Genomic DNA, 14,165 nt, shown 5'->3' with positions numbered 1-14,165 from the left:
GGCACCTGATTTATTTATGACTGTCTTTTATCCGTTTGCAAATTAATATTTCTATGGTCATACGCTACAGCAAGCCGGTACTTATTAAAATGAGAAGTCATCAAAGGTTGAATTATTGTGCTGCATTTAACAAGTGAAAGGAGATCGTCTGCTAGGCTGGAGATTAAATTTGAAAAAGCGTAGCGTGACGCAGGAAATTAAGTTATATCTTCCTACGTAATTTATTTTTCAGGCCGAAAACTAAATGAATATTGTTTGCGTCTAAGCAGAGGCTTGTTAAAAACTGTGGCGGGCTAAAAGACGAGATCCCCACTGGTGCCAAATTAAACAGTCAGCCAAAGTGGGTTTTGATTACCTGCCATCAGCCCTCATCAATCATGTCATGCAATTCAAACAACCCCATTATCCTCTACAACATAACACAACACAAGCTACTGGACGCTAAACACACACCTGAGCCAACGGACGCTAAGCGCAGGACTAGAGACTGTGTGCCAAAACGGTGGAGATAAGGAAGTTGGCCAGTGTGCTGCTTTTGGCTGAGCGTCAAATTCAAGTACTCAGAACTCCCTTCGCAAAGCAGAAACAATTAATTTTTAATTATAAATTACATTTTTATTTATTAAACAAAACACCTTTTAACGATAAGCAGCTATGGATGTGGCATTTCTTATTGAAAACAGAATGCATTTGAAGTGTAATAAATCCTAGAAATCCCTCAAGAGCCACTTATTACGCTAGAGACTCAGTCGCAGTAAATCATTTTTAATTGTTTTAATTGAGAGAATGGAGCGTCTCAATGTTGCGGCCCATGTTCCTGTTTGGTCATTTTCTGCAATGTTATGCTTGCACTAAACAAACAACCGTAAATGAGTCAAATGTATCACGAGTCACTAGAGAATCTTTCGTAACATCACAACTCATGAGAACGTTCAGCTGTGTTTTAATAGTGCTGAACCTCTACATTGAATCCAAGAAAAGGCAGACAAATTCTTTTGCAATATTTATCAGCTGACATAGCTACCAAATGAACTGTGGTGATCAAGCCCTCCTTCAGCAGCTTGCGGTCCTTGGAAAGTTGACGTCTCAGGTAATTGTTGAGGCCATGCAAACCGGACGAAGAGAAACATGTATCCAATTAAGTCAATGCAGACCAATGGTCGTATATTTTACCGTCAAAATTGTTTTTCTAAGGCCCCTCTGTTTGTTAAACATCCAAACCTCACTTTTTTCATGTGTTTGGTACTGGTGAACACATCGTTGTCTGTATTCTATAACAGCCAAGAGCTGCAGATCTGTTCAACATCAAAATCAAAGGAAATAAACGATGGCAGGGCTTAAAACAGACCAAGACGTCTGGTCTTATTAACCTGGGCCTAGTCAGGGTCCAGGGACCAGCGATAGAGGCAACGCCTTATTAAACTCGCTCTCTCTGATACGCTTCAAAGGCTTGGATTCTTAACCAACAATAAAATATGCACCACATTTTAGGGATGTGCTCTTATAGAATCTTATCCATTTTCTCCCAGGATATCTCTGATTCGAAACTGCGAAAAGCTGCCGGTCCAGGACCACTTCATTGTACAGGAATACTTGGACAAGCCTTTCCTCATGGAGGGCTACAAGTTTGACCTGAGATTCTACATTCTTGTTACTTCCTGTGATCCACTGCGTGTCTTCCTCTACAACGACGGCCTGGTTCGAATGGGTACAGAGAAGTACCACACGCCAAACGAGTCCAACCTGGTAAGTTGGCTTATGACATCATTAAAGCGATGTGAAAATTGTAATTCTATGTAGTAAATGAACTAATAAAAAGTAATCAAAATTGACTTCATTAATGGCCAAAACCCTCTACTCCATACAAGTCAAATAGACACTTTTCACAATCAAGCCAATCCTGATAGATAAAAGCAATTCTTCATAGCTAAAAGTATACAGTATGCTGTAAATGCTGTTTCATATTGACATCAACACTCTTATACATAAAGGTAACAGAAATTAGTTAGAGTAGACACCATATTTAATGTGATGAGAATGAGATTTCTGCAATTCTTCCTGTCATTTTTAAACAAGTTCACACATAGTAAAATATGTGCAAATGACATATTGAAAATCTTCCTAAAACTATTCTAATGTAAATGGTTGAAATGTAACTATCTGTAAAAACTTCTTTTTTTTGTGTAAACTGTCATATTGTAAATCTTCATTAAAACAATGCATTAAAAAATGTGGCATTACATATATTAATAAAATATTATTTTATTGCCAATGTTTTTAAAAAAAAAAAACATTCTGTGAATTGTTGTAAGAGAATAAATGTGACAATTTATATAATATTGGTTTATTTACATAGATTTACTTCTTTCAGCTCCCAAAACACTGACATTATGCTTTTTTCACAAATTTAAAAAAATGACAGCTATGCTCTGATGGACTTTCATTTTTTAATATCCTCAGAACCAGCTGTACATGCACTTGACCAACTACTCCGTAAACAAACACAATGAGAACTTTGAGCGAGACGAAACGGTGGACAAAGGCAGCAAGCGGTCTATTGGGTGGTTTACAGAGTTCCTTCGAACCAACGATTATGACGTGGCCAAATTCTGGGGCGATGTATCAGTGAGTTGTTTTTATTTTATTGCGTCTCTTTGTTATCTTTTAAATTTAGGGCTGCATGATACAATGGAGAAATGTGATGTACAATATAACTTGTTTGAAAATAGAGTGGTGCAGGAATGACGTCAGAACCCAAATGTCTAATTCGCTGCTGGTTCTTTTGAGATTTTCTTATTGGGTTTTATAATGGGGTTTTTCAATTAATGAGTAAAATAAAGCCTGTGGTAAATATAACTTGTCTTGACTATACTTTGACGTTTTGTTCTACAACATACAACATACACTGTACACACTCAAACTCACACCCCAAAGCTGTCTAATCTAGTTGCTTATTGAAAACGCACATTTTCAATAACATAACATAACTACTTCAAAATTTGCGTTTTCACTATGGGTGTGTGTAATTTACGTTGTAGAATAAAACATCAAATTATCGTCAAGTTATGTTTACCACAGGCTTTATTTTACATATAAATCGGGGAAAAAAAAGAAAACCCCATAGGAAAATCTTGAAGGAACCAGCGGCGAATTAGTCTTCCAGGTTCTGACGTCATACCTGCACCACTCTATATGACACGGTGAAAGATTATTTAATTTAATTGATTTTCAAGTAAGTTTAACCATTACTAGAAATGGGTTTTAACATTTGTTTTTTTCGATCCGATACTTTCAAGTCCAGTATCGATACCAATACCTCTAAACTAAACTGAGCTCTTAAATGATTTTAAGAATAAAATGGGAAGTTATACCCACTTAACATTATATTTGAAAGCCATGCGTTAACATCCAATAGGCCTAAACTGTGAATTATTAGGGCCCGTGCACCGATGGTGTGAGGACCCTATTGGAATTTCTCCATTTATTAGATTATGCTTTTGTTTACACTGTCAGAAATAAAATGTTCTAGAATTGTACTTTTAGCTTCTCACTGGGGCAGTAACCTCAAAGGTCTACCTTCTCTATCTCTAAAAGGATGCATATTAGTAGCATAAGTATCATGGTTCTTAGTGAGAGAGGACCCGAATGCAGAAATGAGCGATGACAAGATTTATTGACATTACGGTTGACAAGGCACAAGATGTAACTGAGGAATGAAACAGTCCTTACAGTAGGGGCAGCGCACACACTGGGGAAACAGGCTGGTCGGGGGTGAGACTGAACCAGACACGATGACCAGCAATGGCTTGACACTTGGTTATGAGACTGGACGTACAGTAGCACCAGGACTAGCTGCCTGGCCAAGAGAATCAGCGACCGACCAGGGAGGAAGCAGGGCAGGAATCAACATGAGACACATGCAAGACAAGAAAACGAGATTAAAAAAATGAGTTACTGAATGGAGCTCAAGTGTAATTCAGGCAGACCATGGCGTGACAGACAGCTATCAGCTGATCCGTAACTCCTCCCACTACCAGTTAATCAAGGCATAAGTTCATCCGTACACTCATTTGCTTTAATCTGTCACACAGACATGCGTTATACCAGATCTCAGTTCGCACAGACAGACACTTCAGACATGCGCTTCCTTATCCTCCATCCCCAACTCCTCCTCATGCAGGCACATGATTGCTCAATCTTGTCCAATCTCATTACAGTACTTCTATTACTTCCGCATGGAATTATGTAACTGGTGCTTATTCTGGTTAATTGCTGTAGGCTCCGGGGGGTTCAAACCTCAGCGAAGTTTGCTTGTGGACAGCTAAGCTGAACCCTTCAGAGCGAAGCCTGACGCCAAATAAAATTCAGAGCCTCTAAAATAATCTTAATCAAACAGAGTGGTCCTGAAAAAAACAAAAAACAAAAAAAAACACACACACTAAAAAACACACACACTGACAATAGCTATGACTTGAGAAAACAAAATAAAGAAACTAAAAATATGAGCTTGCAAAATAAAATAAAATAATAATAATAATACGTTTATTTTATATAGCGCCTTTCTCAAACCCAAGGTCGCTTTACATAGTGTGAAGGCAAGTATACACAACAGCAACAACCAAAACAATACAACAAAGACAAGTTATCTGTATGAAGCTATGAGTTTGGTGTGGAGAAATGATCATTAAACAAAAAGGTCTTGAGATGAGCTTTAAAGAGGGGAAGTGAAGGACAGTCACGAAGAGGTTGTGGGAGGCTGTTCCAGAGTTTGGGGGCCAAGGCACTGAAGGATCTGCCACCCAGGGTGGAAAGTCTGGAACGGGGGATAGCCAAGAGATTTTGGTCAGAAGATCTGAGTGAGCGGGATGGAGTGTACGGGATCAGGAGGTCGCGGATGTAAGGGGGAGCAAGGTTATGGAGCGCTTTGAAGGTGAGTAATAGTACTTTGTATTTGATCCGGGACGGAACTGGTAGCCAGTGGAGTTGGTAGAGAATGGGGGTGATGTGTGCTGATCGCCTGGTATGGGTGAGGAGCCTGGCTGCCGAGTTTTGAATATATTGTAACTTTTGAAGTGATTTCACAGGGAGACCAAGGAAAAGTGAGTTGCAGTAGTCTAGACGGGACATAATGAAGCAGTTAACCAAGGTGTGTGCATCACTAACAGAGAGGAATGGTTTGAGGTGAGCAATGTTGCGGAGGTGAAAGAAGGCAGTCTTAGTGAGTGATTTGATGTGAGGATCAAAGCTAAGGGTGGAGTCAAGCAAAATGCCAAGGTTTTTGACAACAGGGGTAGGATGGACAGATGAACCATCAATATTGAGAGTGAGACTGGGAGATTTAGAGAGGATGCTTTTAGGGCCAATCAGCAGAATTTCAGTTTTATCTGTATTGAGTTTAAGAAAATTGTTTTGCATCCATAATTTTAAGTCAGAGAGGCAGTCAGTGAGGGAGCAAGGTGGTGTATCAGAGGGAGAGTGAGTGGTCAAATAGAGTTGGATATCATCTGCATAACAGTGGAATTTAAGACCGTGGCTGCGTATAATCGGGCCAATAGGGAGGATGTATATGAGAAAGAGGAGGGGCCCAAGTACAGAACCCTGGGGGACACCACGGGTGACAGGGGACTTGGAAGACTGATGAGGACCAAGCGTCACAAACTGCTTTCTGTTTGAGAGGTAAGACTGGAACCAATTTAGGGCTGTACCAGAAACACCAATAGCAGACAGACGGGTGATTAGAACATTGTGGTTGATGGTATCAAAGGCAGCACTAAGGTCAAGGAGGATGAGAATGTTAAGTGAACCAGAGTCAGCAGACAGTTGAAGGTCGTTAACGATGCGCAGAAGGGCAGTCTCTGTACTGTGACATGAACGGAAACCAGACTGAAAAGGCTCATACAGGTCATGGTGATTAAGAAAGGTGTGTAGTTGTGAGGCCACCACTCTTTCCAAAACCTTGGCCAGGAAGGGGAGGTTGGAGATAGGGCGGTAGTTACATAGTGATGTGGGGTCGCAGTCCGTTTTTTTGAGAATGGGTGTAACTGCAGCAGTCTTGAGGGCAGCAGGCACAACACCAGAGTTGAGGCAGGTGTTTACAATCAATGCAATGGGTTGTTACTGCAGTTTTAGGCTACTACAAATACAAAAGTCACACTGTAATTACTGTAGTAAAACCATGGTTAATTTGTGTAAAGGCCTGCCAGTGACATGCTGTTGTTGTACACCTAAAGGTAAAACTTTTGCACATTTTTTGACAGATTTATTAACAACAATTTACAGAACAATCAATTTAAATAACTTTTAACAATCAATTTAAATAACTTTAATTGCACAAACTAGCCTGATTCTAATAAATGTTACATGCACACTACTCTTCAAAAGTTTGGGGTTGGTCATTTTTTTTTAAAGAAGTCTCTTCTGCTCACCAAAACTGCATTTATTTGATAAAAAATGTAGTAAGCAGGGCAGGGCCGAGAGCCGTGGGAAGCGAGTCCCACGGAGGAGCTCTGGGAGGATAAAAAGAAGGAGTGACGACAGTGAAGGACGAGAGAGGACCAGGGACCTGACGTATAAACGTTGCGTACGCACAAAAAAGCCATTGAAATGTGCGTAAGCAATTTTCCACGCACATATCGGGATTTATAAAAAATAAACTAGCCGTAAATATGTGCGCACCGTACAGACACTCTAGACCGTGCGTACGCACACTTTTACTGGAGTGAGCGAAGTAATGAATAAAACAGAATTATTTAACCCTCTAGGGTCGGCTATCGCGCCTGCGCGACGGGCTCACTTTTTCCTTATCAGTGCAAAAGAGACTCAAATTACTCTCTTGATTTTGATCTTACATATAAGTGTTGTACATCATTAGATCCTGTTAAGTGTCTATTTTTTTTGTGGATACTCACAATAAAAACAAAGTGTTCTGCTTTTTGTCAAATAAAGAAAAATAAACATGATGCAAATTTTGCCTTCTCTCTGTCAGTGCATTCTGTTCATTCTGAAACGCATCCGAAAATGAACTGTAACTAAGTAAATACTTGTCACACAGACACGAAAGATTTTTCGTTATGTAGCTGAAATTCTCTTATTTTAAATTAAGTAATTTATATAAAAAACAAATATTCTCAGTTTATGTAATCTGTATGAAAAGAGAGAGATGTCAGTCTTTTTCCTTTCAGCTAATTATAGCGTATGACGTGTTAATGTGACCACGCCCACTGAGAGCGCGCGCTATTCAAACGCAAATGTTGAGGCAAGCCATGCCAACGCCCACATCAGCTGGATAAAACATCCAGTTTAATTAGAATCTTGTACTTTACCTCGTCTCGCTGCGCTGTGAGGAATAATACTATCGTAATAATCCTGGAAAAGTTACCTCAGAAGTGCTGGTAGTTTCATTTCGAGGAGCCCGGATTCAGTTGATGTAGTAAGTAATTTATTCTTAAGTGCTTTGTTCTAATCGCATTATTGAATAGTGTCTGTAAACTGCACAAAGACTGTTTAAATATGAATTGCGTGTCTGTGTGTGAATGAATGAATGGCACAGACGCGCACGCGATGTTGTTTACTACAGATGTACATCGCATATGTGCGTTCATTCATTAGTCTCGCTCCTACATTAGTAAATGTTATTTTTACATGAATACATCCAAACTATATTGCTATAGCCTAGTGAGATTTGTTCAAATCGCGATATAGATCAGTGTCTGTAATGACAACATTTCGTTGACTAGTTTTGGATAGATTATAAAGTTTTTACTCTAAAATAGACATCAAATAAGCTTTTGTTAGACAGTTTCTGCTCATATGTTAAATATATAGTATGTTTTGTCAAAAATAAACTAATCAACTGTTATAGTGTTTGTTCCAATGCAAGCTAGGCTATATCAAAATAATGAATCCTTAACTTTGAAATATGTATGATAAAATGTATTGGCCTACTTTAAAAAATAATACTTTATAAGAGATTTATGAAAAAAGACAATTTTCTTTTCAAGATGTTTCCAACTCTAACTTTGAACCAATTCTGTAGAATGGCCCATATAACCTATTTGAACAGGATTTGTTTCCAGGTATGACTAAAAATGTGCTTTTGACTTTCATTTATATTTTAATTATATATATATATATATATATATATATATATATACACTACCGTTCAAAAGTTTGGGGTCGGTACGATTTTAAATACTTTTAAAAGAATTCTCTTCTGCTAACCATGGCTGCGCTTATTTGATTAAAAATACAACAAAAATCAGTTGTAGTATTAAATATTATTCCAGTGTAAATCAGCTGTTTTCTGTGTGAATATATAGTAAAGTGTAATTTATTCCTGTGATCAAAGCTGAATTTTCAGTATCACCAGTGTCAGTGTCTTCAGTGTCAAATGATCCTTCACAAATCAGTATAATATGAGGATTTGATGCTGAAGAAACATTTATTATTATTATCAATGTTGAAACAGTTGTTGGTCTGTCAGTTGTACAGTTATTTTTTTTTTTTTTTTTTTAGGATTCTTTGATGAATAGGAAGTTCAAAAGACTTTTGTAACATTATAAATGTCTTTACTGTCACTTTCGATCAAATTAATTATTCCTTGATAAATAAAAGTATTGATTTCTTTCCTCCAAAAAATAAAAATAAAATTCTCACTGACCCCAAACTTTTGAACGGTAGTGTATGTGTGTGTGTGTGTGTATATATGTATATATATTGTCCTCGCATTCTTTCTTGTGTGACACACCTGAATGAAAGGCTCATTATGCGGGTCTTTTAGCCTGGTTAAAACCAGACCATTCTCAGTTGTAACTGAGTTATGGTCTGGCAAAGCTTCATAGACAAATCATTTCCAAAGGGGCGTCACCAACGGACGTAGCTCAAATGCCTCTGGGCACAATTGGATAGACCTAAAACCAATCAGAGCGATGAAGGAGATGACATATGCAGAGCGACGTTCGTCTGTTATTGAACAACTTAGTTTGAATAAACAAGCAGACACTGATTAGCTACTTGCTCTACGCTTATTTAAAATTAACAGCAAGACAACTAGAAGTTAATGTGCTTTCCATTAAATAAATCACACACAGTAAACAAAACCTTAACAAATAAAACTTTGCAATGAACTTTGCAATTTAGACGTGCAAACTGGGTGCCGGTGCGGTGAGACGTAGTAGCCTACATGCTCGGGCAGATTCGGCTTGAAGTCGTTCATCCTCGGACGCGGCGCCGCGCGCACTGTTACAAAAAAAGCCGTGCACACAGCCAAGCGAAATGGGGTCTTTCCCGGTCTTGCGCACCGAAAGCGTCATTTTTGCCACGCGCACCTTCACGCTCGTCCGGACGCGTCGAGTATAAACAAGGCTTTACTCCGTGCCAGCGCGCGCTCTGATCGGTAAAGGGGCAGACCTCCGTTTATCTCCGGAGATCTCCAAGATTTCTCTTCTTGGGAGGGGGTGCACAGACCTCTGCCGAATCATCTCCAGCAGTAGCAGAAGCACCACTAACTCCGCCTCCGTTTCCCTCGTAAGCTGATATTAGTATTTAAACATTCTCTATGATAAAAAATGTTTGTGAAAAAAATATTTTAATAACATGGTTTTGCCGGTTATAGAGTTCTAATGACGGTGTTCAACTATAACCGTCACACACCTAGTTCCGTCGCTGTGCTGTCGTCATCGTGTAAAGCCCGCCCCAACGTTTCTGATTGGTGCCGCGATTTAGATGGATTAGAAATGGGCTTGAATGAGCTCTTTGCCAGACTAACTTGCATGAGGGGGTTGGGCCGTTCACGCCCATTCGCATATTGCCTTTCCAGACAAAAAAATGTTTTTCACAATTTAAAACAATCTATTGTTTTATGTGAATGAATAGGCAGGATGATTTTAAGATCATTTTGAAGCTAAAAACTCTAGGCGACAACATCCATTAGTCAAAAGTCTTGTGGACACATATTTAGTATGTGTTTTGTGGCCTTATTTCAGAAACTTTAATTTTTCGTTTTTTCAATAACCATCCTTAAACAATATTCTCTCAAAAATACAAACATGTACATACATGTTGCTCACATATTATGGTAGCCCTGTTTGTGCTAAATAGAGTGTAATTTCACCTGTGCCAGTAATATGTTTATAAGCAACTGAAAAAAGCACAAATGTCAGGGCATGTCAAAACATCTCAAGGACCTCAAAAACAGACCCCAGAGGGTTAAACTCTGTTTTACATCTGATATACACATTTAGATTAAATATGCCACTCTCATTCATGGAGTTAAGGAATGAAATTTCATGAAATCATTATCCAAAAGTTACAACAATTTTTTATTATTATTAATTTAAATAGAAATATTTGTGTTGAATGCACTGCTTTTGAACACTTTTCCTGTAACCAGAGTTACGGATCGGCAAAACAGACAAGGCTGCCAGGCCAGGACCCTGGCAAAATGATACAAGTATGCACCCTTTAAGGGTAGATAAGATACAAGGTGCACCTTCAAAGAATACCTTATGAAAAATAACCATGGTGTTACATAAGTAAAATTTCAGTAACCATATTTTTTATTATTACCATGGTTTTACTACAAATATCATTGCTAAAATATGGTTCCTGTAGTGGTAACCATGGTACATTTCTAGTTACTGCAGTTTTAGGCTACTACAAATACAAAAGTCACACTGTAATTACTGTAGTAAAACCATGGTTAATTTGTGTAAAGGCCTGCCAGTGACATGCTGTTGTTGTACACCTAAAGGTAAAACTTTTGCACATTTTTTGACAGATTTATAAACAACAATTTACAGAACATAACATGATCCATTTGAACTTTTAACAATCAATTTAAATAACTTTAATTGCACAAACTAGCCTGATTCTAATAAATGTTACATGCACACCACTCTTCAAAAGTTTGGGGTTGGTCATTTTTTTTTTAAAGAAGTCTCTTCTGCTCACCAAAACTGCATTTATTTTTCATAACACTTTTCCTGTGGCATGCTGTGTTTTAATGTTTTTCCCACATCGAGGATTGTTTGGCGCATTATACTTCCGCTTTAATTTGTGTTCTAAATAGCAGATTTTCTGAGAAAATATATAATCAAAATAAATAATAATCGATGCGCACTTGACTCCGTCTAAGCGCGTGGCTTAGCAACATAGACAGTTATAATGACAGACACAGAAGAACTCGCTCAGTGATCGAACGGTCCATTGATCGATTTGATTAAGTCCGATAACACAGTGACTGTTTTAACAGTAACACAGTTGCTGAATCATAAAAAGAATCGTACTGACGTCAAACCTTTAAAATGTGTACACTTTTAATTTGTTTATAGTGAAATAACTCTCGAAATAACTGCGTATATTGAGATGAGTAGGAGAAATAGTTGTAACCTACACAATAATTTGCTATCATAGTTTATTTTTCCATCTAGAAGCTTATTTTATGGACTGAATTTAAAATTACTGGTTAAAAACACAACTTAGGATCTATATTTTTGCCTGAGAATCAATCCTTTCGTTACAACATCAGTATCAATACTTTAGGATCAATTCGCCCCGCCATCCCTAACCATTAGTCATATAGCACATTGTGCTTGGACTTACTGAAGATCTTCAGATCTTATAGATCTTCTTTTTGCAACTCATTTTAACAAGCTAACACAATTAGAGCCTTTCACAAAGGTCATGTTCAACTATATGTGATATTTTTTTATTGTCTATGTAAACTTGCACTAGATGTATTTCACTCACTTTTTAGCTTTTTGTGCCACTAGCAATGTCTTTTTAAGGCACTGTGTCAAGTTAAAAGTAGTTCTACAAATAATGCATATGATGTCATCGCTTCACACACGTCAGAATTCATGGCTCACCCAGATTTTTATCCACATTCCCATTAACTTAACAGATTAATGGCTTTAATTTCATATCGCAATGCATATCACAACCCTGATGATAAGCTTATCGAGATTTGCAGTATTTTTCAGAATTCGATAGATCATGCAGCTCTACTTTAATCAGCCTCCTGGCTCAGGTTTCTCAATTGTATCAAATGTTCCTTTCAAAAAGGAATCTGTTTCCTGTCAGTGTGTTACCAGTGTGACAGCTCTGCCCTTATCTTTCCCCGACTTCTGTTTGCACTGCCTCTTTTTCCTTGCTGCCCACTTCTTTCTTTTGATCTAATGGTAATTCTTCCATCTCTTAAAATTGAGAGCTCATCCACTCACTGCACGTCTGCATCTGTTGACTCCTTTGCCAAGCATTCAGAAGTGTCACAATTTACCCAGCGTGCGCCTTCTCTGTAACCCATTGTCTCTTCACAAGTTGTTCTGTTTTTTTGAAGTAATTTCTCAGATGTAGAAGTCGGTCAGAAGGCACTACTGATAACTAATGTTAAATTCTCATTCATTTTGAGTCTAGCTGAGGACACAAACACACACAATTCTTTCTGTTCTCTGTGGAGGATGCACGCTGGGATCTAACCTGCTTCTCCGGAACTGTACGTTTGGGGTCCGCGGGACGCTCAGCAAACGTCCCGCCGGTTATCTGCCCCTCATACTTCAACACAGGCTCTGTTTAATCATGCAGGGAGACCGCCGGCCTGCCAGACCTCTGATAAGCGAGTACAGCAGCTGATACAGGCCGTCTGTTCCTGTCTTCCTACGATCTGCCCGTCTTCCCGTAGCGTGCTGTCAGTCTTTGACCTATCATGTCTCTTCAGGGAGCTGGGATGTTAATGAGTCCCTCATACGGGCTGTTTGCACATGCAATGAGATTTCACGAGCATGTCCTCACCGAAAGTTAACAGAATGTTATGCATATCTTGCGATTAGTGCAGTTCATTTCACAAACGTCCACCTTTGGATGTACTGTTTGGAGTCGTTTAAGTTTGTTGTGTGGTGTGTTTTATAACGAAAGCGTGTTTTGTGCATGTGTTTGCAGGAGCTGGTGGTGAAGACCCTGATAGTGGCCGAGCCACACGTCCTCCACGCCTACCGTATGTGCCGTCCCGGACAGCCACCAGGGAGCGCCAGCGTCTGCTTCGAGGTGCTGGGTTTTGACATAATCCTCGACCGCAAGCTCAAACCCTGGCTGCTAGAGGTCTGTTCTCACCTTCTCTTCTCAATCAGTACACCTTATGATCCCGCTTAAGCTGATATACAGTATACACTCCACATTTGAGTGCCCTCACCTGTTAGAAGCCAACATGACGGAGGAAAAATCTAATGTTTATACCATCATAAGACTTTAGTCTTTTTACCTCTTGACCATGTAAAGGCTTTTTTTATTTTACTCTTATTTTATTCTTATTATTCTTTAAATTTATAGGGTTATCTAACAGTGCTGTAATTTTTCCCATCGTGTCTTTAGTAAATCCTGACAGTAGTTTTTTAACACTTAAAGAGAGTTTGCGCTGGTGCCAGCTGTTAGTAAATCTGGCCCAAAACGTATTATCAATACACTGTAAAATAAATAAATAAAAATTCTGTTTTTACTGAAAAGAAAAACACAAACAAAACTGCCAGCTGTGGTTGCCTGATTAGTTCAGTTAAAATACTGTAAAAATGTAAACATGTTTACCGAACAACCTGTAAATTCTACAGTTTAGAACTGCAATTTACAAAAAAATCTAAATTAAACCGGTAAATCCAACAGCCCTTTTCTGCTGAAGTAGCAAGGCGACAAGTAGCCGAAGTAATACATACTAATATATAGAAGAACAGTGTCATGCACACAAATACAAAACACCATTATGGTACATGGCACTAAAATAATGCAATAAACATATATTTAATAACATAAAACCCTAATGTACATAACTGATAATAAAAAAAACTAAGAAGATACTATAAGCCGCTTTTCCACCGTCAGGCTGAACGGTTCTAAGAATGATGAGGAACGGTTCCAGGTGTATTTCCACTTGAGCATAGTTCAGCACGGCATCTTTACCAACCGTTCTCGGCCTGGAATTCTCGGCACAGTTGGCTAACCGTGCTGAACAGTGGTGATAGAATGTGTGTAGTGAAATCACGACTCAGGATTGGTCACTTGTCTGTTGCTTGGCTACCAGTTTCTCTGTAGCTGTAACTGCTCTATTTGAGCGACATAAACACAAATTAATAATAAAAAATAAAATTAAAAGAAATATCTGATCACTCTCCATAACAAGG

General features: G+C 38.6%; 1 protein-coding gene across 2 annotated transcripts in view; it reads left to right on the top strand.

The window, feature by feature from the left end:
* ttll7 (tubulin tyrosine ligase-like family, member 7) overlaps positions 1-14,165 on the top strand; it is a 148,001-nt gene that overhangs the window by 49,687 nt on the left and 84,149 nt on the right. For both annotated transcript variants that reach the window (XM_056243582.1, XM_056243581.1), the window contains exons 7-9: positions 1,530-1,746; positions 2,461-2,625; positions 12,937-13,095. In XM_056243582.1, the coding sequence (XP_056099557.1) occupies positions 1,530-1,746; positions 2,461-2,625; positions 12,937-13,095 (541 nt within the window). The remainder of the gene's footprint in view (positions 1-1,529; positions 1,747-2,460; positions 2,626-12,936; positions 13,096-14,165) is intronic.

Source organism: Rhinichthys klamathensis, unplaced genomic scaffold (genome assembly GCF_029890125.1).
Source record: "Rhinichthys klamathensis goyatoka isolate OS25496 unplaced genomic scaffold, OSU_Roscu_1.1 h1tg000814l_1, whole genome shotgun sequence".
Classification (NCBI taxonomy): Eukaryota; Metazoa; Chordata; class Actinopteri; order Cypriniformes; family Leuciscidae; genus Rhinichthys; species Rhinichthys klamathensis.
Note: the sequence above shows the minus strand (reverse complement) of the source record. Positions and strands in the feature narration are given on the sequence as shown.